The 26904-nt window shown below is 38.9% G+C and overlaps 1 protein-coding gene across 2 annotated transcripts in view; it reads left to right on the forward strand.

The window, feature by feature from the left end:
- LOC129774711 (uncharacterized) overlaps positions 1-26904 on the forward strand; it is a 224388-nt gene that overhangs the window by 123106 nt on the left and 74378 nt on the right. For both annotated transcript variants that reach the window (XM_055778592.1, XM_055778593.1), the window contains exon 5: positions 11297-11358. In XM_055778592.1, the coding sequence (XP_055634567.1) occupies positions 11297-11358 (62 nt within the window). The remainder of the gene's footprint in view (positions 1-11296; positions 11359-26904) is intronic.

The raw sequence follows: 26904 nt of genomic DNA on the forward strand, positions 1-26904 counted from the left end.
AAACCATAGATAACTCCAACATTTCGATTGCACTATGGGATATCAGGCTCACTAAAATTAGTTGACTCTCTCCAATTTTCCTATCGAAAATTATGATTAAATGTGTATATTTTAACTACCGAGAAAGGTTAGGGAAAGCATTACTGTTACAAATCCCGTGAAGAATTGTGGTACACGAAACTCGTCTTTGAGGAAAGCATACATTTGCATTAAACTTGACAAGAAAAGAACTTTCTGCGCAATTGTTGTACGATTGAAGCACTTGAATTCGATTTCAGGCAGGTGTTTGCAGCATCGTTTGCTTCACTTCGAGTTTTCGGTCCAAATACAAGAAAATCAACGACGGTACGAAATCCGTGCCTCTATACTAGAATGCTCCCTTAACCCTCCTGTACTTGCGTGCAAAATCATAACACGTATACTCGAGCACGGTGTCACAGACCGAAAATTGAACCTCTCTGTAATGTTGAGATTGTGTATTTTTCAGGCTTTATTGGCATTTATTTGAAGAAGAGGATATGAATGAATGAAAAAACTCCAAAAAATATGTTTTCATCGTCTTTATTATGTTTTAATAGTCGTCTAACTCAACCTCCTTAAAATAGAGTAATTTTTGATACTCCAACACAAATAACGAAATTCGAATTTTTCACTGATAATAATTAAAAGTAAGCAGCTGAATATAATTCATGGAGGTATAAAGAGCTATAAAATAACATTAAAACGTATTAATGTATAACGATCTTCTAGATAATTACTGGAATATAAAGTTTGCATATTTCTAATATTCTTTGTCTCTGTTTTCTAAGTAATGTAAGAATTAATGCCTTTTTTTAGATGGGGCATAAAAAGATGATTTAAAAGGATTTCTAGGAATTTCCTTGTCTTTTTCTTGTTTTCTTGTCGATATTTTCCATTATAAAAATATCCCCGAAACTGTAACTGTTAAAAATTACCATAAGCTACCGATTATTTTATAGTTTACTGTTTACAATTCTTCCACAAGTGAAATTCTTTCACAAGTGTGTATATGTATGACCATTACATTTAGCGAATAACTATACGAAAGTCAAACATTAATAGTTTGCTTTTGAACATATGAATCTAACGACGAATATATCGACGAATAGTTAATATATGGATCCGTTCAATCCAGTTACAAAAAACGACTGAAATCAAATAAGAATAGTCCGGTAATGATTATATTCAATATATTCAATTATATTCAATAAATATTCCACGCCTCTAACATTAATTTATACATTTCATTCAACAATATTCTAGAATATGAAAAAAGGCACTTGTCCAAAAAAGTTACTCCTATACTCGCGTCGGTGTGTCAGATCGAAAGTGTTAAAAAATTGGCACACTTCTCCTTTGTGCCAACACATGCGATACGCTAAACGATGACGAACAACGAATAACGAAGCTAGAGAGAATCGCAAAGTCGTAGTGTTGATATCTTCTGAGAAATGAACGTATTATTGATTTCTCGGTCTGACAGACCAATGCGCGAGTATAGGAGTGCTAAGGGAGTATTTTAGTGTAGAGACGCGCATATCGGACGTTTCCGTAAAAATAACATAAAGAATATTTTTAGTATCCATTATATCATTATTTGTTCATCTATTTTTTAACAATAAAACAAAAATATGAAGTGAGAGGGTTCAAACAAAAGTTGTGTCATGGCGTACATGATTCCAGCCCTTCTGGTTATCTGAAACAAACAAAATCAAACAGATTCTGAATCAGTACAGATGTCGCTATCGCATGAACCTCGGACAAGTCAAAACCATCTTTTTTGACAAAATGGCGACCGTTTGAAAAAGAAAATGTGGTTTAAAAGGTTTTTTTTTTCGTTTCCCGATTTTTTAAAAATAGTAAACTGGAAAAATATCATAATTTAGAGGTTCAGAGGTTCAGAAATGCTTACAGATTGTATTCATATGAATTCGACATGAATCAGTTCAGTAAAACTGGAGATATCGTGTACGCCAGTTTGAAAAAACTAGTTTCGAGAAAAACGCGTACCAGGTTACATACCGTATCACTAAAACGGCTCTAACTTGGTGAATAATAGGACTACAGATAAGTCCTAAACTACAGAAATATGAAGGAAAAAAATTGATTTTTTTCAAATTTCTAGACTAGAATACTGCCTTAACAGGTTAAGAAAGATATTTCTACCACAATCTATCTCTGTGAGATATGAAGTGTTTCGAATGTTTTCGGTCTAAATGAGAGATTTCGGTATTACAAATATTCGAATTATTTTATGTGATAATGTTTTTTTGTTTTTCGTGTGGTCAAAATATGTCGTTGATAAAACACAATAATTATACAAATTAGAAGAAGAGACAGCACAAATTGAACATAAGCAGTTGAAAATATATCGAACGCATCATGCTGGAAAACGATCAAGAGTGGACAACTCACATGATGTTTTTGTTCATGCAATAACGAGTCAGGTTCATTCATGAGTTAAATTTGGACGGCAAATAGTAGATTTTTTTATAGTAATTATCGAAGCCATAGTATTGAGTGCGCAACTACGTTCCTGCTGTTTTTTTTCATGGAAATACAACTTCATTGTGAAAAAAATGATTACCAATGCATCATTCAAAATATTGCGCATCGCTAGGTAATTTTTTTTTAATTTTTCAAGCAAATGTTGTGGTACAGACGATCATTATCGTTCGCTTTGTGTATTTAGGATTTAGCTTCGTGGGAGGCAAATCCATAAACATGGTGAGCTCGGTTTTATGACGTCCTGAGACGTCCTGAGAGATATGAAGTAGGAGATAAGAATAGGAACAAAATAGAATAAGCAGATGGTAAGAATGTGTATGAGCAAAGGAAGAAGGAAAATAAATTATATGAGTTAGTTGGTAACGAGAAACCAAACCGTAAACAGTCTATCCGAAAGGCCCCTGACACAAATTTTCCCCATCTTCATCTGATTAAGATCGCATACCTTCTTTTTCAAATGTATTCGCCTTTTTAGAAGGAGAAAGCAGAAAATCAACAAGGATAATCATTTCGTCTAATCCGCTTGTTCATCATCTCGAATATAGTTTTATAATGCATCGAAATTTTAGAATTAACTCTTTAATAGTACTTTTTGGTGACCCTGGAAAACGTCGTCGGTTTACACGAGTCTGTAGGAGTTGAAGATTGATTGATTATTCATTCTTGCCCTAGCGATAAAAGTACTCAAGCTAGTCATATGCTGCAATCGGTTTCCTTCTGCCAATGTACGAGTCATGACATCGCGTATCGCATGTGGAACGAGATACGCGGTAGTTCCATGCTAATATTCCACATTTGTTAACCACATCAATCTACCTTTCGTTATGCATAAAAAACTACAACAATGTATGCGAGTGATTCTAAAATACAGAACCATTCTCCACCAGACAGCATGAAAATCGACGCAGCATGAAAGTCGCCCGAACAAAATTGCATCGTTGTATCCATTCAGAGCACCATCGATATTTTGTTATTTTGTACTTGAGCTTCGTATCGAGTAAAACCACTGCGTGTAAGAAGACTATTATCTACTCCAGGGCTATGGAGTCGGAGTCAGAGTCGGAAAAATTTGAATGACTCAATAAAATTAAAATATTTAGCTCATTAAACAAAATTCTTTTTCATGATCTCATCAATTTCTTATTCACGTCCGAATCGTTTGCTTGTGTTGTGCTCAACCACAGCTCTCCATTTTCTTTATAAGCGACAAGAAAACCGTTAGCATGACTGCTGAAATGCTCAAGACGAGCATTGAGGGTATGGTCGTGAAAAACAGCATCCCGCTGATATTTTCCATAGATCCATTTCCAGCTTGTATGGCTTTAAACGGGAACTTTTTCAACGACTCCAAAGCCATCATTTACTCCGCTAGCTGGAGACTGTGAATTCAACATCGCCATCATCTCCATGCTTCGTGTTCAGGATACGGATTCGTTTTTCCAAATTCCAATTCCAACAGATTTTGGATCTATTATTACAAATGTAAATGCTGATTTCATTTTCATAAATGTTTTCACTTCTACAGCTTCAAATATACAGAGTATCATTTCAGAGAAAATTCTGATTCCGGATTCTGAATTTCAAACTCAGGATAATTAATTCAAATTTATGATTTCATCAAAGCCTCCTAGTCTTAGATTCTAGATTCTTCATTTGAATTCCGCGGCATATGCTAAGCAGTAAATTCAACATTACAAACTAATATTTCTAGTTTCCATGTACAAGATATTCATTTCAAAATCGGTTTAAAAAAAGCAGACCGCAAATTCAAATTTCAGACTCAACAGACTCAACTCTAAATTTATGATCCTAATTTCGAATACAATTGGGTGATTTGATCTCACTTCTATTTTTCTAAACTATTATTATGTTTCCGTTGATAATCATGAAAAGCGGTTAAAAATACATCAGTACAATTATACACTGGAATAAAAGTTAAACAACTGAAAAGATGGTAAATAGAGGCGGTGTGATGTTACTATCAAATCGATAAACACTGCTGGGTAGTCAGTCATATGCCTTGTTAAACTGACGAATCTTTCATAGATTTGAGTATTTTTTATTGTTAATCCCCTATCTTTACTTTGGTGAGAAATTCATAAGAAAACAATCGACAAAGGGCCTGGCTGAGCAAGGGAGTAAAAAGTGCCCCTCAAACCCATTCACCAGCTCTATGAAAAATACTATATAGGGTACCAAATGAGAAATTTTGACTACTTTTTTGAACCCCTTTGAGCATTTTTTGAACCCCTATGAGCATTTTTTTTGAACGCCAGTCTCGATAGCTTCGAGATAAAAATTTGAAGAAAATACTGTCAGTGCGTCTTACTATGGTATATTGAGAAATATTATCGAAAAAAAAAATCATCAAAAAGTTCTGAAAAAAATCTTGAAACATTGATTTTTTTTGGGAGATTTTGAGATACACTACTTCTCTAATTCATATTTGAATGTTTTTCTACGCCTTTCCAAGATATGTGTGATTTTTTTCAGAATTTAAGCAGTGTTGCGCGGTACAAAAAAATGACTCTGCAATTCGATTTTTTTCTTAGAATTTTGAGACCCATTGCAGGTTAAATTTATATTTAAATGTGTATGTTTATTTGTTTTAGAATATTTGGAAAACTGCGCGGTACGATAATATCTAATATTTTTTTTGTAATTATTTTTTATTTGAATTTTTGGTAGTTTCCTAATTTTCTTCTTAATTTCCTAAAATATATTATTGTATTGTATTCATGTATTCGTAAAAAAGGTCCCAAATCTTATCATCAGCGCCATGAAAAAGTATTGTTATCAGAAAATTAGAAGGTTCACTATAGGAGCTATGGCTAAAAACTTTTTTTTTCTTTTTTTCACAACATTCTCAATAGCTTGGAAAAGAAAATATGAAAAAAAATACTCGTAGTGCATCTTACTATGATGAAATTACCATCGAAAACTCTTTTTTTTTGCATTTCGAAATTTTTCTATACGAAATTGGAAAGTTCTATGAAAAGATCAGATGTTGATGTTAATGTGTTGATGTAAAATTTATTAATCATCGATTTCATGAAAATAAAATTAAAAATGCAGACGGTGAAAATTAGGAAAAAATAGTACGTTTAATCCTCGATACATTATGAAAAAAATCATAAATATAAAAAAAACACGTACAAACACATTTCAAAGCAGTACTGTGTTTCAAAAATAAATTCAATAATTCCGAAATTTCAAATTACCAAAACATTGTACCGTACAATGCTCTAAAATTCTGAGAAAAAAAATCACATATCAAAAACAGGTACAATTAGATGAAAATTATGTTTTACTGTATCCAAAAATAAAAAAAATCTAAAATTTCGAAGTAACAAAGAAATTACTCTAATTATAAAATTTTTATCACATATAAAAACAAGGTTTTTCCTACGTACGTATAAAAAACAGCTGATCAGCTCTGCGTCTTCTATATATTTTGTGAGTTTGTCTTCACCCAAATTAGAATGATAGAATACTTTAGAAGATATTTGAGATAAAAAGTAAAATTCTAACAAAATGACAATGTATATCTGATATATAAAACAATGATATTTAAAATAAAAAGAGAACATTCGGAACGTATATGTATGTTTCACCAGTGCACCCGTGGCCGAGTGGTTAGTGTCTCACATTATCATGCCGGGTGTTCGGGTTCGATTCCCGTTCTGGCCGGGGGATTTTTCGTCAAAGAAATTTCCTTCGACTTGCACTGTGGTCATGCGTATTCAAGAGCTTGCCCCTCGGAATACATTCAAGGCGTGTTATTTGGCTTAAGAAATCTCGAGCAAGTATTAATAAATGACGCTAGTTAATGCATACGTTGAGACGGCAAAAGTTCCACAAGGGAACGTTAACGCCATTCAAGAAGAATAAGATGTATGTTTCACAGTGTAAATAATCATTTAGATCGTAATATTGATATCTGAACGATAACATACAAACTCTCTTGAAAAATTTTCGCTATCGTTACCAACCAAAATATTCTACTAATAAATTATATGGCAGAACAACGTTTGCCGGGTCAGCTAGTTTATTATCAATATTTTTATAATTTGTCGCGGGACATCATAGTATTTTGACATATTTTGAGTATTTTCTCAATTTTTCATTTCCAAGCCCATTGAGTATGGCGAGATAAAAGAAAAACTGCGTTTTTCACTATAGTGAACAATATTGGGATTCAGAAAAATTGCCCAATTTTCTAATTTGAAACTCATACAACAATTTCTATAGCGCTGGTAATGAGGTTTGGGGGCACTTTTCACGAACACATAAATACAATACAATTAGTGATTTTAGGAGAATAAACAAAATATAAATTTAAAAAAAATTGAAAAAATACTGGTTCCTGATTTTTTTTTGAAAAAAATGGGTGCGTTATATCTATGATATAACCGCAAGATTGACGTGGGACTATCTTAGCTTAGCAAACATTGATTTGTATTCATGAAATTTTTGATTGAAGCAATTTTTGAATTCAATTGAATTCAATATATTTGCTTTGTGAGTAAAGAGATTGAATAAATGCCAAGTAAAGTCAATTTATGCATTGTGATAGATTATGCTCTTCGTTACAAGTAAATTTAAAGAAAGTCCTTTTACGTTTGGTTTAGGAATTATCAAACGATTATTTTATTTCACATTTCCCTCTGAAGTCTACATCTCCCAATTGTAAGTACTTCTCAAAACGCGAATATGCTTGATTTGATGAACTTCAGGCACTCAGTTTCGATTTTGACATGTACCTTGAACGCATATTGTTTAATCTATAGGCGTTATCGCAGCAAATGGTTATCAACATTTTGCCTTATCATCAAATGGTATGCGTAGAAATTCAATGAGCAGAAGATATGAAGGCATATCCTTCAATGCAATCTTGAATAAGCGAACCAAAGCGTTGTGTTCGTACCCGTTTTTTTGTAATCCGTGTTAGGAAAACACTTTTCGGAGTGCAAAAAAAAAACATGCGGGTGTAGAAGTACCCCCGGCATGCATGAATCAACTACATCAACTTCTACTTTTTATACTATAGAGGTTTTGAACTTGAAAGTTTATTCGCCCATAATGTCTGCACGATTTTCCCACATTCCTAAGTTTAGAAGACCATGTTAAGGAAACATATTTTAGTCTGCACAAAGGCAAGTGAGTACAAAAGTATTCGAAGTTTGCATTTATTTGCAAAGCCGATTTCCTCAGACACCTTAGTTTAGAAGTCTGTATTAGGTAAACACATTTCAGTCGTAACAAAAATACCCCGAACTTGCATGAAGTTGCAATTTCAATTTTCCCACGCTCCATGGATTTAAAGTCTGTGTTAGGGAAACACATTTCAGTCGGAACAAAAATAGCCCCAACTTGAAATTGCACTGCCTATTTCACCAGACACCAGACTTGGTCTTGGAATCTGTGTTGGGGAAACACATTTCAGCCGGAAAAAAATGGCCCTGACTTACATGTATTTGCAATGTCAATGTGTTGAGGAAACACATTTCAGTCGAAACAAAAATACCCCCGACTTGCATGAAGTTGTAATGCCAATTTCCCACGCTCCATGGATTTGAAGTCTGTGTTAGGGAAACACATTTCAGTCGGAATAAAAATACCGCTGACTTTCATGTATTTTCAATGCCGATTCCTCCAAAACTGCTTGGGTTTGAAGTCTGTGTTAGGGAACACATTTCGGTGAGAACAAAAGTCCCCATACTTTCATGTATTTGCAATGCCGATATCCCCACGGCTGCTTGGTTATGATGGCTGTGTTGGGGAAACCGTAAATCGGGCCAATAAAAACGAGGGAGTTAGGGCGTTTAGATAACGCTTCACATTTTACAGTTATTCAATTGTTTATCTAATAAAAAATAACATTTTATTAAATGCGATAGATGCGTAGAAATATTCCTTATCAATTGATGCAAACATTGTTCCGATCCAGTAAGAAATGTTCGAGTTATAAGCATTCGGAATATTTTATTTTTTCCAGCATGTTCTGTGTTTAGGTTTTCATTTTACCCCCCATATACTCCGGTTAGACGTAGTCCCACGTCGAAAAAAAACACAAATATGAAAAAAAACATGTGAACATATTTAAATAGAAATTAAACCAGTATTAAGTCTCAAAATTCTAAAAAAAACAAATTTTATAAATATATATGTTTTTTTATCGCGCAACACTGTTAAAAATCTGAGAAAAATCATATTCATATTCATTCTGGTCTCTCAGAATCGTTACAATTTTTATATCATTCAGACTGGTATTCGGGTCTGAAGTCACGTCTTCGTATCCCTCAATCCAAATGTTTAATTGCTGTCCAAAACTGTATATGACACATGGAAGAGGAACATAAAATTATTTGTGGAATATTGATAAATAGATAATGTATGAACGGAGGAATAATAACAAAATACATTCGTTATTTCGCAATTATTACAAAATTACAAGTAGAATAGGTTCCATGATTGCTGAAGGCTTTATTCCCATGCAGCGATCCTGATTCATAATGAATTCATTAATTTTGTTCCTCCATTATTAGTTCGAATTATCAAGAAAAGTACTCCGTCAAAATCCAATTAAAGCTCTGTGTATTCAACTGTTGGTAAATTGGTCCTTAATCATCCCGACGCGACAGTGTTTAGCGCTGGAAACTGAGTTGTTTGTATAGCTAGCCGATTAAAAGAAGTAAAAGCAGAACAGTGTCGATTGTTCCTAGTTGACAAATGCTTTTAAAAAAACTAAAATAAGAAAGATAGGTTAACAAGGCCATAGGTGATAGATATACTATCGTATCGCCTCTAAACGAGTAACAATCCGAATCACAAGTTAAACTCGTGAAGTTCCGATGCAGCGACAGGTTGCAAAAATCATCTAAAGATGAGGCTGGCTACAGATGTGAATGCACCAGTAACTCATCTTTTTTACTACACCATCACTCTGTCCTTCCTTCCGCTTGAAATGTCCTATTTCAAGCTCATCGTGCTTGCGAGTGCGAACCAAACCAGGGAAAGCACTCCAATGTCTCGTTCACCGGTTGTCAATGGTAACTACCGAGCAGGGTAGGAGCATGCGAGAATTGAACCTCTCAACCGGGAAGCAATAAAACGGCTGTTTTACGTGTGTCGGGACGTGTGGCTCGTGCGGTTTTCGCCACCCGCATTCCCACAACGACACGTGTGCAAGCAGGTGTCATGTGCGTTAATTTAAATATCATCAAGTGATACAGTTACGTGACGGGCGTCTGAATGAGACTTCAATCCGGTATCGTTTCAAGTATGTCGTAGTAGAGTTTCGTTCGTTGTTCGGCTCATAAAAGCGCTATGAAATTGGAACAATTTTCTGCCATACCAACGGCACCCACTCAAACGCAAGTTATACGACTCTGACGCAATGGGAAATGCGGAGTTTCCATTGTTATTGACTTTCTTTCTGCTGCTCGGGAGAACCTAACCACAACCCCATCCCATGAAATTGGGTTCCTTTGAAGACCACCGCGTTTGGTCTTTATTGCCTAATTTCAGACTCATATCAATGACTTTATGGTCTGCGGCGAAATGTGGAGAGCGTTTATGGCATGCATAAGCCCGGGGAAATAATGGTTGACACGAAAGCACGCACAGCTTGCCGTCATCGGCAGGATTTAGTTTAGTGCTACTAATCAAGAGCAAAACGCTTCATATGTTGCTGGGGAGTGATTCACAAAGTTCATTCACTTCAAATGGATCGAGATACAGTTGGGTTGAGGCGTTTTTTTGAACCGAACCAATGTTCAAAAAGTATCTATCAAAGATCTTCTAATAAAATAAATATTAATTACAAATCCGATCTCAATAAATATTCAATTTGGTCCACCCAAAAAAGAAAAAAAAAAGTATCTTTGCGGCAACTTTACGAATGACGCCTTGTTCGATAGATGGATTCTTGGATCCCTTCCGGCAGCCATCGACAGACATTCGTTATTGTTGATGTAGGCACCGAAATGGCCCCCAAATAAGAATCTATTCTCAGTCGAAAGGATGAGGCTGTATCGATTTTTTTATTCCATTGCTTGGGCACAAAGCAAAAGCTGCCGAAATACTAAGTAACCAATAAGCTTCGAGATAGGATCCGAAATCAAATATGCGACACTTGGCTTGCGAAGCATGTATAAAATATACACCATTAGGATTCATCATTCGGTTGTGACTTGTTGAAGGGAATGCTCCTCAAATGTTCTGAAACAAGTTCACTGCCTGAAGTGCTAATGGACATTTCAGTTTGTGCTGTCAGAACTAGACAACATCAGAAAAAAACCTATATATTTGAACGAAATTGAATAGAATATTACCGCCTCGAGTCGTCCTCTCTCAACTCCACCCATGTCGAAGGCTGTCCTGCCTTATTTGTTTGCACAGCTTTCAACTACCGAACCAATAGTGGCGTAATCGATTTTCAATTTATAACTACTTCGGTCGTAAAAGTATCGCCCTATACTTTCCGCTTGCTTCATGCGCTCCGGGCTCGGAAGGACGGCCACAAAGGATGTGAACGAAATAAACCATGTCTTGTGAGGGATATTATTTATTCCTGATATATCCTGCAGATACTGGTCCTTGCTCTTCCATGTAAATTGCGAAAAGGAGACATGAAAAAATATTGTGATTTAAAATTAAATAAATGTCTCTTTCCCTTTGTGGTCTCAGCTTCAAGAAAAATAATATGATCAATTTCATCCCTATCATCATTTACGTGTTAAAATGATTTTCTTCTCTTACGCAGGTGCCGCGTGGATTTTCAAAAGTCGCCAACGAAAAACTGTCGGATAGACCTGGATGTGCTTGGTGAGTATTTAATACTTTTCTTCCTTCAGGAAGACCATATCACGATGACTCATTTAATTGAGTAATAAACACGAACTTATAACTAACAAGTGTACCGTTTAAAATCCGCAAACATCCAAATTGTCCTAACTTTTGATCCGTTGGGAAACAATAATTGAAATTTTGCGTAGACATAGTTCGATGCCATCGTAATAAAGTTGGGAATCGCGAACTCTACGGTGGCTGGTATCATACTTAAAACGATTCGAAGAATGTCTGACTGTTGATCGGAAGCGAAGATCCGAAAAAAAAAGTCGTCAGGTCGACGAGAACGATCACAAACGCGTGGTTGGTGCCTTTAAACGAAACGCCTCAGCTCGAGATGTGGCTAAAAAATTGCATGTGAGCAAGACTTTCGAGCAGAATACAGAAACTCGAGCTGGACTACGTACGTTTAAGATTCAGTAATTCCGAAACCTTGGCGAGAAACAGAATACGGTCGCAAAAAGCCGTGCCCGGAAGTTGTACGACCAGAACTTAACGAAACCACACTGCTGCGTAATGGATGACTAGACTTATGTGAAGGCGGACTTCAACCAAATTCCAGGAAACCTGTATGTGACTGCCAAGGATAAGTTGGATGTTCCCGGAAACCTCCGGACACAGAAGATGTCGAAGTTCGCCAGAAAGTTCTTAATTTGGCAAGCGATTTGTACTTGCGGAAAGCGCAGTACACGTTTCGTTACCGCAAGCACCATGAATGGACAGGTGTTTTTTCGGCAAAGTGTCTCCAAAAGTGGCTTCTCCCTCCCCTGAAGGCTCACGATGGTCCGACGATCTTCTGGCCAGATCTTGCATTACGCCACTACACGAAGAACGTGCTTAAGTGGTATAAAGTGAATGATGTCGATTTCGTGCCGAGTGATCTGAATCCCTCAAACACTCTGGAATTGCGTCCAATAGTAAAATACTGGGTCATAATGAAGAGACACCTTGTAAAACGACCTAAAATGGCGAATAACGTAGATGAAATGAAGAAAGCATGGGTTAATATGCAGAAAAAACTGTCGATTCTGAGATCGTGCAGAACATTATATAGGGTCTTTCAGACTAAACGCTCACGCAACGAATTTCAATATCTTCTACAAAAGTGAACCGACTTTTATTTTAAACAACGAAAATAAAGCATATTTTAGGACATTTTCGATGTGACCACCCCTTTTTTCGATAACGCATTTTAAACGGTGAACAAAATTCTTCATGCACAATCATTACTAGCATTACGACTTCGATGCTGTTGAAAATCCGAGTTTTTTTTCTTTAAGTTCCTCCAAATGTTGTGGCTTATTAATATAGCAACGGTCCTTCATGTACCCCCAGAGGAAGAAATCGTCGACGAGAAATGTTGAAATTCTTACCATAAGAGGACAAAGTTTCATCAAGGCTTCGATTGCTCGAGTAATACGATTTTACTAAATATTCACGTTCTTGTAAATCGTACATCTTGACACTAAAAACCATCCGATCAGACTAAACGAGTAGCCGAATATTATCGTCCCGAAGTGGGGAATACAGTGTTACCATCGAGCGAATGAAAATGTTTATAAGGAGCTATTCGTTTTTTTTTGCGTGAGCGTTTAATCTGAAAAACCCCGTAGCTGGGTTTAAGCCCAAGGTTCGCCCATTGGGATATAAATGTGAAATAAATCAAATGAATGATGCCAAAACTAACTTTAATTGTTTCTTTGTACTCCCTGAAAATTTGGTGGTAATTTGTGTGTGTGGATTTTAAACGATACTCCCTTTAAAGCTTGTTTTTCTACCCTTCACAATGAAGACAAATTTACGCGAATTTTTGCGATTTGTTTTCACCAGCCAATCAGAACGAAGCGCGGGTTCACTTGCGAAAGAGCGAAAAAATACGAATTCGCGTTGTTTTAACAGTAGACTCTGCCCACATCAGAATGTTGGAGCAAGGTAATCAAGATAGGTGCAACGAGATATGAAAAAAATCGCTCAGCTTCATGGAACAATGTAGGGATATCCAAGCTTGCTAAAAATCTCCGAATTTCTATTTATACTCTACTGAAATTTCTAATATGTATTGAATTGAAATGTTTTCGCCGAACTATCTTCCTTACAACGAAAACAAGTTATACGATACGATGTGAATTAGCATCTCATTATTTATATAAAGTACATCTCAAAAATTGGCATTAACGTCAGATTATACCGCTTGCTCAAGCGTTTTCGTGCATCATTTATAAGTCTCTTGAAAAGAGTATTGAATAGCTGTTAAATTGAGTTGAACATTTTAGATTCTGCGGTCATAATTCTTGTTTTCACTATGACTCATTTTCGAAATTAAACCACCTCTATGCAAATAAATTTGTATCTGATAGTAATCGTTCACTGTTGGACTTGAATGGCGAATATTCTTCTCGATTACATAGTCTATGAAGGTATTTTGTTATTTCAAACATGGTTATTTATGGTCAAATCAATTTATCAAATCGATAAATTGATTTTATCAAATTTATCAAATCGATAAATTGATTTTATCAAATTTATCAAATCGATAAATTGATTTTATCAAATTTATCAAATTTTTAAAGAGTTTATCGAAAAGCAAGTAAATTCGATGTCGCTATACGTTAAAAGGTAACACTTAAAACAAACTGTTTGAACCAGGGTTTCCATAATAAAATCTGTGTTTTTGGTCTCAAAAAAACATTTTATCTGTGATTTTTCTCAAAAAATCTGTATCGAAATCTGTATAATCTGTCTTTGCCGTCGTTTGTCTGCTTTCAGCCACCACAGCAAAGAAGCATACTAATATTATAATTTATGCAACAATGTATCAGTTCACACTTTTTTTTTAAACGAAGACGTTTTAAACGAAAGACGTTAAGTCTTGTGAACGAACCAAAACGGTGCTACCATGAGTAATAGATAACGGTACTCAGTATGAACAAAAGTAGTCATCCATGCTTGAGGAAAAGATTAATAGAAAACTCCATGTATTACGGCACTCTGTAGATGTGGAGAGCATTTTTCTGTATGTTCAAACAGAAAGATAAAAGGCGAAAGACACCAAACTAATTATTTTTGTGATACATGTGAAAGATATCACACGGAGAAGAATTATAGCAAATATTTTTCAAACATAAACATTAAAACATTGTTTAGTGCACACTTATCAGAAGTTTACAAAACACAGAATAGAATCTTGTTCTTCTTCCATAATATCACTGCTTTATCAGTAAAAAAAATGCGACCAGTACGACACACATGTCGAAATTTAATACGACCGCGAAGAGCTAAATTTATAAGCTCAATCTTGAAGCATAATTTCAGCTTTAGTATCATTGAGTGGCATAGTTGTTCTGAATTTGGCGATGATATTGATGGTATCCACGTAAAATTCGTATTCACTGTGCTTTAGTAGGAAAAAGATAAACAGCGTTATTTAATTATTGTAAAACTAGCCGATGACGCAAACTTTTGCATCTTTTTGCTTTAGATTGAACATAAGAAGGCAGTACTACACGCTACATATGAATGCCAAATGACTCTCAAACAGATTGATTCGAATGCTTTATTAATAAAATTGATGAATTGGGAAAAAAATTATGGCGAGCAAGCCATAACTAGTATTGGATCGCTATTTTTAAAAATCTGGGAATCTGCATGAAATCCAAAAAAAATCTGTAATACAGATTATTCTGTAGATATGGTAACCCTGGTTTGAACACCATGAAAAGTCCTTTTGATGTCAAATTGTCTGGTGACGAAAACATTTATGCATTATAACGACCTGAAATACGAGAATCCTAAGTAAGACTTTGTTCATCAAGAATATCAGCGCCAAAGTCGATTATCGAGAAATGTCAATGATGTTAAATCGTTTGTCCAAATGTCAAATGCGACCTGTTGAGTCAGAAGACAGCACGCAGTCGAAATCGGAACATTACCGCTTTTTTTTAAAGTGGTTTACCGTGTAAATGTTTTAATTATAAAAGGTTTTTCCTATGAATACACCCAGGTTTTTTTTACACTAGGGATACGTACCTCATAGAAACACCGCGTTAATGGGAAAATCCGCGTAAAAAACAGGTCACCTGAAATTCACGTTAGAATATTGATAGGTTGAGGCACATATTTCCGTCCAATGCTACGAGTGAGAGAAGAGAGATGCTCATAAGCGAGAGATTTGGGCTGAGGGAAAGATGTGATATTGCTCAGATTTTTTTCGCGAAATTTTCGTAAGAAAAACCGCGTTAATTGGAAAATCTGCATTGAAAATCGCGATAATTGGAAAATTTGCGTAAAAAACCCTCGTAAAAACCGCGGTAAAAAACGCGTAAAAAACCTGGGTGTGCTCAAAAAACTCACTATGTAATACTGTTCTTTAATATTCGTTTGATTGAATTCAAACATGGAATTGGAATTGTACAACAGATTGCTCTGCCTTTTTTAACATTTCAATAGATTATTGTTGATGAAAAGTTACTCTCTTTAGCCCATAAAAAGTATGCCTTTAAAAAAATTTCCAATTTTAAGTTTCAATTGCAATAGAATTTATTATTCTATAAGTTGAATATAAAAGTGTAAGGAATTTAGTTATGCCATGTTACAGAAGAAATAGTCCCAATTATGGTTTGTATGGGTTTCAATGAACTCAAGCTAGCAAAAATTTCTTTATTTTTTTTTTTACTGAAAAGTATGCTCGAAAAACTGGTAAAAATTTAGCGTTCAGATGATTCTTCTTCTGATCTACTATCTTTCATTCAGGATGTATTTGGGCCCCACAGTGAACACTATTCCGCAAACAAATTTTGATATATAATTGTATGAATTCTCATCACGGAAAAAACGCTGTAGAAATTCGCCCAGTAGACCGATCCTTTTGAAAATTTTAGACAGTAAAATAAAAACTATTTAACAACTTTTGGCATTTTCTTTTTATTCATACTTCGAGCCCAAGCCCGTATGCTCGCACCTTCATCTTTACCCCGTCCATAAGGTTCTGTACAACGTCAGGTTGTAGTTTTTTTTGAACAGAAATCCATTTTCTCTTGAAGTCCGCCTCCGATTTGACAACTTTTGGGTTCTTCCGGAGGGCCTGCTTCATAATCGCCCAATATTTCTCTATTGGGCGAAGCTCCGGCGCGTTGGACGGTTCATTTCCTTTGGCACGAAGGTGACCCCGTTGGCTTCGTACCACTCCAACACGTCCTTTGAATAGTGGCACGAAGCGAGATCCGGCCAGAAGATGGTCGGGTCCTCGTGCTGCTTCAATAGTGGTAGTAAGCGCTTCTGTAGGCACTCCTTAAGGTAAACCTGCCCGTTTACCGTGCCGGTCATCACGAAGGGGGCGCTCCGCTTTCCGCAAGAGCAGATCGCTTGCCACACCATGTACTTTTTGGCAAACTTGGATAGTTTCTGCTTGCGAATCTCCTCCGGAACGCTGAATTTGTCCTCTGCGGAGAAGAACAACAGGCCCGGCAGCTGACGAAAGTCCGCTTTGACGTAGGTTTCGTCGTCCATTACCAGGCAATGCGGCTTCGTCAGCATTTCGGTGTACAGCTTCCGGGCTCGCGTCTTCCCCACCATGTTTTGCCTTTCGTCGCGGTTAGGAGCCTTCTGAACCTTGTATGTACGCAGGCCCTCCCGCTGCTTGGTCCGCTGGACGAATGAACTTGACAAATTCAGCTTATTGGCGACATCCCGGACCGAACTTCTCGGATCACGTCTAAACTGCTTAACTGCGCGCTTGTGATCTTTTTCACTGACGGAGCATCCATTTTTGCCGTTCTTCACCTTCCGGTCGATGGTTAGGTTCTCGAAGTATCGTTCTAGTACTCTGCTGACCGTGGATTGGACGATTCCCAGCATCTTACCGATGTCCCGATGTGACAACTCCGGATTCTCGAAATGAGTGCACAGGATTAATTCACGACGCTCTTTTTCGTTCGACGACATTTTTCCAAATTTACGAAAAATTGACAGTGAAGCATGGCCAACGTGATCTATACACTCTTATCTGATTATAAGCGAAAGCTGAAGATATAATTCCTAAAAATTAAATTTCTACTGCGTTTTTTCCGTGATGCAATTTGATGTGACACACCCTTTAGTAGTTAGCTTTTTTCCTACGTGAATGGGCTGCGAGATCCAAACAAATTTTGAACATAGTCGGAGTTGAAGAATATCATCCTTTTTTTAATTTAATTACTTCACTATGTCATTTTGTTGAAAGATATAGTACACAACGCTGCTACTTAGTTACAAAAATTGGATTTTGTATTCGTAATTATTGATTGTATTTATTTTTTTCATTGTTTACATGGTTTCGGGACCAAGGATGCTTTATTTTTTCATATTTTTTTCTTGGAAGCTTTTTTACATAACATCCAAAAATCGGAGTGGTGTTTTTTTCGTTTTTAAGTTAGGATTTTCCAAAGTTAACCGATTTCCCGAAAAATCTTTTTTTACCATTTTCCCGAAAATGTTTTTCAAATTCATAACTCTTGAATTACTGGATCGATTTAGATGATCGACATATCTTGTTTGAACTAGTCTTCTTTGAAAAAAATATTGAACTTGAACTTGTAAAAAAATGGATTTTGTTATCGTAGCTATTGATTATATTTTTTTTCTTATAGAAAATTGATTCAAGTCTCATCGTATAACATACAAACAAAGTCAAACTATCACGGGATAATGTTTTATGGATAATCATTCGGTAATAGATCAATAGATCGTTTATATATTGAAAAAAAAAACGATTTTCTATACATACACCTGGTAAATGAAGCAATTATTTTCGGTAATTGAGTGATACTCCCAATAACAATAAAAAAAACCTCAAATTGGGTATATAGAGGAGCTTTTTTTTTATTTCTGTATTATAGTGACTTTCAACACATTTGGCTGGTTCGTCACTTTTACCTTCCATTTCGGAAGAATGTCGGGAGTGAGAATTGAACTCATGACCCTTAGCGTGAGAGGTATTGATGTTACCGCTACGCCAGATCGCCTCCTCTATAGAGGAGCTGTTTGTAACGATCGGTCGTGATTTTTTGACTTCATTCTCTCCCTCCAACAATCAAAGATAAGTAATTGAGGTTCAATCAAAACATGTTAAATTTAAGCTTCTATAATCTGCAAGACCTAACAAAAAAATTAGATAGAGTGAGATTCTGCAGGCTGTTTTGACTACTTCTCAGTTTCATTACACTGAAGCAATATAAATATGGTTCCTCCCCCACTACTAGCAAGCAGTGTTGCCACATTTTTATCTGTACCAAAGGGGTAAAAAATCTTCCCCGTCTATACTTTTTTTCAAAAATCTGTACCATCGAAAATATTCGTTGTAGAAAAAAAAAACCAAGCATGAACAAAATACTCATTTATTTACTACAAGTACTACATTTACATTGTAAGTCATTCGTGGGTTTGATTATGATTATACATCGTTTTTCTGAATTTAGATTACATATTATAATTTAATAAAATTGGCGAGCTGCCTCCACGATGTTATTGACAGCTGCCTCCACGACAGGTTATTGAAATCACACCAATCGGTATAAAAGCGAGTGTCGCTCGGAAATCCTCTCAGTTATGATTGCGCAACGATTGAGCTACCATCGCTGAAATGAATGGATGTTTCCCTAACACAGGCTTCAAAACCTTGGAGCCGGGGGAAATCGGCATTGCAAAATAGATACAAGCAGCGGGTACTTTTGTACTCGTTTGTGCTTTTGCAAATCGGAATGTTTTCTCAACACCGACTTCAAAACCATGGAGCCTGGAGAAACTGGCATTGCAAATAAGATGCAATCAGCGGGTAATTTTTTACTCGTTTTCGCTTTTGTAAATTGGAATGTTTTCTCAACACCGACTTCAAAACCATGGAGCCTGGGGAAATCGGCTTTGGCTCGGTTATTCAAGACTGCATGTCCCTTCATGTCGCCAGCTCACTGAACTTCTACACATACCGTTTGATGATTAAGCAAAATGTTGATAACTATTTGCTGCGATAACCACTGCAATAAACACGTTTGCATTTTGCTCGCTGTTGGCACTTAGATTAAAATAGGTTTCTCCGAAGGTCGTTAGTTATTGTCATTATCAAATTATCAAATTGAAAGGGTTTTCTAATAAGAATATTAAAAAAAAAAAACATGTTTTGAGTTATAAACTTTTTAAATAAAAAAAATTCAACCATATTCGATTGGAGTTCGTGTTGAAGTTGTTAAACAACACACCATGCAATTTGTGAGAAAACTTTTGTCTATCGATGTTGCAGACTGTGGGTCGTTTGAATACGCGCTACGGAAAAGTCACCCTCTCGATCAAGCGATTTGACACATTTAGACTTCTTTCTATGGAGTTGTCTGAGAAGCGAAGTTGCCAACTAAGTGAACAGACCAACCCTATTTCATGAATAAAAGAGCATCATAATTACCGAGGTACATGCCGTTGAAGCTACCTTATGTTGTCGAAAAAATATGACTGTTTGCAGATCGAAACATGTACAAAGTGACGATCATCAGATGGATCTATATTATGCTTACTATTTTTCCGCAAGCCGAGCTTCGTATTGCATTCCTCGATCTGACTTTTGCATCGAATGAAATCACAGAACAGTCATGGCGCTGAAAAAATAAACCGAAAAAGACATTTTCAAAACATCTATGAACAATAAATGAGGAAGGAATGATTATGATTATGCATTAACTAGCGTCATTTATTAATACTTAGTTGAGATTTCTTAAGCCAAATAATACGCCTTGAATGTATTCAGAGGGGCAAGCTCTTTTATACGCGTGACCACAGTGCAAGTCGAAGGGAATTTCTTTGACGAAAAATCCTCCGGCCAGAACGGGAATCGAACCCGAACACCCGGCATGATAATGTGAGACGCTAACCACTCGGCCACGGGTGCACAATTAGTATGTATAACAAACTGAATTCATTATCGAGCACTATTAATCTATCTTGCCGCTTGTTGTCGACTTAATTATTTCGTTACTCAACTTCCCAAGATATCGAATTGTACCGTCAGAACGACATGTATCGTTTAATGTCATAGCACTAATTGTGTCAAACAAGATTAAGTTGGAGATTAATCATTTTAATGTGTTCCATTACTGTCACATTTATCATACTTTTCATCATTTGAAGCATCTTTTTTTGACGTAGGACTACGTCTTACATTAAGGGTGCCAAATCAAAAAACAGGTCACGTTTTTATGAAATAAAGTTAACGTTAATAACTATTTTTGCTGCGAACGGATTTTAACGATTTGCATACCAATCGTATCGGAGATTTTCTAAGGTTTGTTTGATATGTTATACATTACACTCCCATAGTCTGTATATAGTTCAAATAGATGGAAATTGGAAGCATTCCTATTTCCCCATATTTTTGTTCTGTCCATTTGTGTGCTTTCCCGAACAGAGCTGTCAATAACGGACAACTTATGCAGCCGCTTAAATAGTAACAACGAAGGGGGATAGCGAAAACAGAATATTTGCGAAGTAAACTCCACCCTTGCACAGTGAGTAAGCTGTCGCTGGCTTATAAGCAGGGTTGCCAATAATATTTTTCAAAAAACTGGAAGATTGCTCTTAAAAAAAACTGGAAGAAAACTGGATTCTGTAATATCTATTTATTTTAAGAAGTTCGACTTTGATTTATCTAAAATAATTCTTTTACATATTCCAATGCTTGAAACGTAGAATTTCGCTCGAAGCTTCGTGTAGAGTTTATATGTAGTTTATAAAAAAACCCTTAATTAACCATTCGAGCAGATCAAATTAACGATTCCCACCACCCGAACAATATTGTGTAAAAATATTTAATGATCGTCCCTTCTAGAACTTCTAGAAAACACGGATAAAGCTTGAAAACTTGATTAATTGTGGTGTATGAGGTTCACACGTTTTCTGGTTGTAGATCACTCCATCAAACCTAACCTCAATCCGCTGTTATTTTCTTTCCAACTCGAATTTTGGCATTTCTGTAGTGTTTATTTTGACCATCGTCGTTGCTGTCTTTTTCACACTCACTAAGAATGTGGAATAGAAGAAACTTCGCCTGCGAATGGTAGATCCCTATAGTAACATGTCCGAAAAAGAACTTGAAACTATTTAGAACCAGAGCAGATGGTCCGAAGCCCCTAAGGAGGAGGAGGTTTTACTAGCTGTTATCCATCGTTATTACGTAAAGAAAGAGATAACTCTCCACCGTCGCAATTGAAGTTCGATACAGAGCACGCGCGATTGATAACGGAAAATATCGCCGGAAATATTGGTTTTAGAGGAGAAATCTTTTTAGGTAGGCCCTTTCTTCTTGTGTAGGCATCACACCGTATTGAATTCGTAAGAGTAAGCAGGAGAAAAATAACACTGAGAGTGTGTAAGAAAAGAAAGGTCGATATAAGGTCGAAATACACCTTAAATCGATCGAACGAAAAATGTAAAAAAATGGTCAAGGAATAGGAGGGATAATACGAGAGTCACTATTTATATTTCGGGAATAGGAACAAAAACAAATAATTAAGCTGCGAATATATTTTTATTGTTTTTCAAAGTACTCGCCACGATGATCGATACACTTTTGCATGCGCTTAAACCAATTTTCAAAGCATTTATTCCAATCGACACGAGCCTTTTTTTTTTTGAGCGATTGTCAAATTATGTGGGATCCAACGTGAACATAATTTTCGCACAACTAAGTGTTCATGTAAAATCGCATATATGCTGGTGGAACTAATGCTTAGGGATGCCTCAATCTCACAATAGGTTACATGACGATCTTGCTTAATCATTTCGTGCACAGCATCGATGTTTTCTGGCACTACAGTCGATTTTGGACGACCTTCACGAAACTCGTCGGACAGCGAACTACGACCACGATTGAATTCACTATACCAGCGATACACAGTGGTTTTTAATGGAGCTTCATCGCCAAAAGTCAAATTAAGTTAATTGACGCACTCTTGTTGTGATAATCCACGTCGAAAGTCGTAAAAAATCATCGCACGAAAATGTTCATGATTCAGTTCCATTTTTTTGCCGAGACCAAAATTTCAACTAATTTTTTTTTTCCAATTCGTTTATTTGTAAGGCTCAATCGCATAAGCTTTGCGGAGCCGCTAACTCAAGTTTTGTTTATACAAAAATTTCATCTTAAATCTATGTTTAGTAGGTTTCGACCGATTACTCGCGGTTTACTCGAGGTTAGAGGGGCAACAATTTTTGTGGGACGGGTCAGGTTAGGGATATGGATATGAGGTATCATTGTCTCAACCGAGGGTTGCCGCACGCACTGTTTTTTTTTTTTTTTTTTTTTTTATAGAGGTGAGGAACGCTCTTCCAGCCTTATCTGGGAAGGGATAACCCAGACGTCGAGTGGGGATCGCACCCACAAAAACCAAGCCCTCTACTCGTAGCCTCATTCCCCCCGGGACCACATCTAGGCGACTACTTCAGGGGGCGGCTGTGCTCATGCACTTCACGAGTTTTCAACGCTAACTAGCGTTGATCCTTCCCTTTTTCTCTATACATCTCATTTACGTTTCCGTTGTACTCCGCCACGCACATCTGCTGCACAGGCTTCCTTTTACCCGTCGAGACGTGTACCGATTAGGAATTGCCCTCCAACTTGACGCGCAACCCGTCACAGTCACCCTCGCGGGGTTTCTCACCTGTCGAGATGTGAACCGATTAGGAAGCGCCCTCCATCTTGACGCGCGCCCCGTCACAGCCACCCTCGCAGGATTTCTCTTCCCAACGGAGCGCCGATTAGGCAGTGCCCTCCAACATAACGCGCACTCCGTCACAGCAACTCTCGTGGGGTACCCGCCGATTTGATGATGCTCTCCTAGGCTCTCGCTCCGCCGAAACGATCCTCGCAATGTTCCTCTCTCCATCCACCAACAGGCATTGCCAGCATTTTCTTGACCCTGCTCTCCAGATTCCGCTTACCCGTCGAGACGTGTACCGATTAGGAATTGCCCTCCAGCTTGACGCGCAATCCGTCACAGTCACCCTCGCGGGGTTTCTCACCTGTCGAGACGTGAACCGATTAGGAAGCGCCCTCCAACTTGACGCGCGCCCCGTCACAGCCACCCTCGCAGGATTTCTCTTCCCAACGGAGCGCCGATTAGGCAGTGCCCTCCAACATAACGCGCACTCCGTCACAGCAACTCTCGTGGGGTACCCGCCGATTTGATGATGCTCTCCTAGGCTCTCGCTCCGCCGAAACGATCCTCGCAATGTTCCTCTCTCCATCCACCAACAGGCATTGCCAGCATTTTCTTGACCCTGCTCTCCAGATTCCGCTTACCCGTCGAGACGTGTACCGATTAGGAATTGCCCTCCAGCTTGACGCGCAATCCGTCACAGTCACCCTCGCGGGGTTTCTCACCTGTCGAGACGTGAACCGATTAGGAAGCGCCCTCCAACTTGACGCGCGCCCCGTCACAGCCACCCTCGCAGGATTTCTCTTCCCAACGGAGCGCCGATTAGGCAGTGCCCTCCAACATAACGCGCACTCCGTCACAACGACTCTCGTGGGGTACTACACTTTGCAACAGCCCTCGCATTTGTTCCTCTTCTATGGTCAGGGGTTATTACTACGCTGGTCGGCCCTCCACTTCCGCTGTAGCTCGGACATGATGTGTATGATTACACTGTTCACAGCGTTCCAGGTGCCCTCATCGCGACACATTTTCTCTACTATGTTCCCGGCATGAAGGGCAGGCAGCCCCTCGCGTCTTGCGGTGAACCTGGGACACACAAATACCACGTGTTCTGGTGTTTCCTCCACATCTTCACACTCCGGACAGAGTGGCGACGTTGCGTGCCCGAACCGGTGCAAATATTGCCTGAAGCAGCCATGTCCAGACAGGAACTGTGTCAGATGAAAATTCACCTCCCCGTGCTTCCTGTTCAGCCAGGTCGATAGTACCGGTATGAGCCCATACGTCCACCTGCCTTTCTCCGCCGTGTCCCATTCCTGCTGCCACTTCAAGAGTGATTCTACTCTCGCTGTTTTCCGGATACCCCTGATTTCCTTTCGTCTGTAGCACTCTCTGTCTTCCGCCAGAGTGATGCCAATAGGGATCATGCCGGCGATAACGCAGACTGCCTCCAACGAGATCGTCCTATACGCGCTCGCAACTCGCATCGCCATGAGCCGAAACGTACGGTCCAGTTTTCTACGATTCCGGTGGGTTTCGAGAGCCGCAGACCAGGCTGGTGCTCCGTACCGCAGTATGGACGAGGATACAGCAGCCAGGAGACGCCTTTTGCTACTGCAAGGTCCTGCGTTATTCGGCATTATTCTCGCTATCGCGCTAATGGACTTCTCTGCTTTCTCGCAGACGTAGTCGACGTGGTTGTTGAAATTCAGCCGGTCGTCGATCATAACTCCCAAATATTTCAACCTACGCTTAGAAGGTATCACGTGTTCCCCGACTGTAATTTCCGCTCGCTGCACGGCTTTGCAGTTACTCACCAACAATACTTCCGTTTTATTATGAGCAATCTGCAGTTTCGCTGCTTGCATCCAGTTCTCTACTGAGACGATGGACTCGATTGCAAGCATCTTCACCTCTTCGAGTGTCTCGCCTGCCACTGTGAGAGCGATATCATCCGCGAAGCCCACGATCTCCACGCCTTTGGGAAGCTTCAGATTCAGTACACCGTTATACATTACGTTCCAGAGCGTTGGGCCCAGGATAGAGCCTTGTGGTACGCCGGCCGTTATATTCAACATTGTCCGCCCCATGCTCGTCTCGTAGACTAGGACGCGGTTCTGGAAGTAGCTTCCTAGAATTCTGCACAGGTACCCAGGAACCTTCATACGGTGTAGGGACTCGGCAATGGCTTCCCAGCTAGCGCTGTTGAAAGCATTCCTCACGTCGATCGTTACTATAGCACAATGTCGGTCGCCCCTCCGCTTTTGCTGTGATGCCTTCTCTGCTTTTTCAACCACTGTCCGGATAGCATCAACGGTGGACCTGCCTTTCCGGAATCCAAACTGCATCTTTGACAGACCATGGTCACTCTCCGTACATTTCGTCAGTCTGTTGAGGATAATCCTTTCCAAGAGTTTCCCGAGCGTATCCAGCAGGCATATAGGCCTATAGGATGTTGGTACCCCCGGGGGCTTTCCTGGTTTTGGCAGCAACACTAACTTTTGGATCTTCCATTTCTTAGGAAAGTGACCATCATCCAGGCATTTCTGTAGCACTATCCTGATGATGTCCGGGAACGCCTGAATCGCCGTTTTCAAGGCCGCGTTGGGGATTCCGTCGGGGCCGGGCGCTTTCTTTACCTGCAGTCTCTTCGCCACTGCTACCAGTTCTTCATTGGACACTTGAGAACGTTCGGTAGCTATTTCGGCGTACGGTGTCGGTGGCCATATCGTAGGATCATGCATCGGAAATAAACCCTCCACAATGACCTTCAGCTTCTCGGGACACGATTCGACGGGCGTCACAGGTCCTCTGATCTTCGCCATCACGACTCGATACGCGTTGCCCCATGGGTTGGCATCTGCCTCTCGGCACAGCTCCTTAAAACAGTTCGCTTTGCTCATTGTAATTTCCCGTTTCAAGGCGGCTCTAGCTGCTCGGTACACCGTATTACGTTCCTCTCTATCAGCACTGTTTCGTGCTCTCTGAGCGCGTCTTCTGGCTCGAAGACAGCTAGCGCGAAGGTTGCGGAGAGAGTCGTTCCACCAGTAAGCTGGGCGTCTTCCATTTTTTGGTGCAACTTTCCTCGGCATGGTAGTGTCGCATGCTCTCACCAGTAGATCTGTCAACTTTTCTGCGTTCCAATCTGAAACTCCGCTATCTAGACGAAGTGCTTCGACGAAAAGGTCCTTGTCGAAAGCATTCGTCTTCCACTTCCGCTCACAGCTTGTTGTCCTCCGAACTCGCACGTGGTTTCGTTGACCGATTCTGTACCGGATCGCCTGGTGATCACTGTGCGTATACGACTCGCACACTTTCCACTCCGTACTCGCCAACAGCGACGGACTGCAAAAAGTAACGTCGATGATGGATTCGCGCCCATCTTTCCGGAAAGTGCTGGTGGTACCTTCGTTCAGTAACGTTACTTCCAGCTTTGCTAGAGCTTCCAGTAGACTGTACCCTCTGATGTTGGTGCATCTACTTCCCCACTCCACCGCCCATGCGTTGAAGTCGCCTCCAATGACGATCGGTGTTCTACCAATTAGTTCCTCGGTCATTGCGTCTAGCATCTGGTGGAATTGATCAGTTGTCCATCTCGGGGGTGCGTAGCAACTACACATGAAGATTCCATTAATTTTGGCGATTACGAAACCTTCATGTGAACCTCCAACCACTTCCTGGATAGGATATCTGCCCATCACCTGTATTGCAGCAATCCCTAAACTATCCGTCGCCCAGCTGCCGTTATCACGGGGTACTCGGTACGGCTCCGCTATGATTGCAACGTCGCATTTTGTCTCTGTTGTCGACTGCCACAACAGTTGCTGAGCTGTGTTGCAATGGTTCAGAT

Source organism: Toxorhynchites rutilus, chromosome 3 (assembly GCF_029784135.1).
Source record: "Toxorhynchites rutilus septentrionalis strain SRP chromosome 3, ASM2978413v1, whole genome shotgun sequence".
In the NCBI taxonomy this organism is placed as follows: Eukaryota; Metazoa; Arthropoda; class Insecta; order Diptera; family Culicidae; genus Toxorhynchites; species Toxorhynchites rutilus.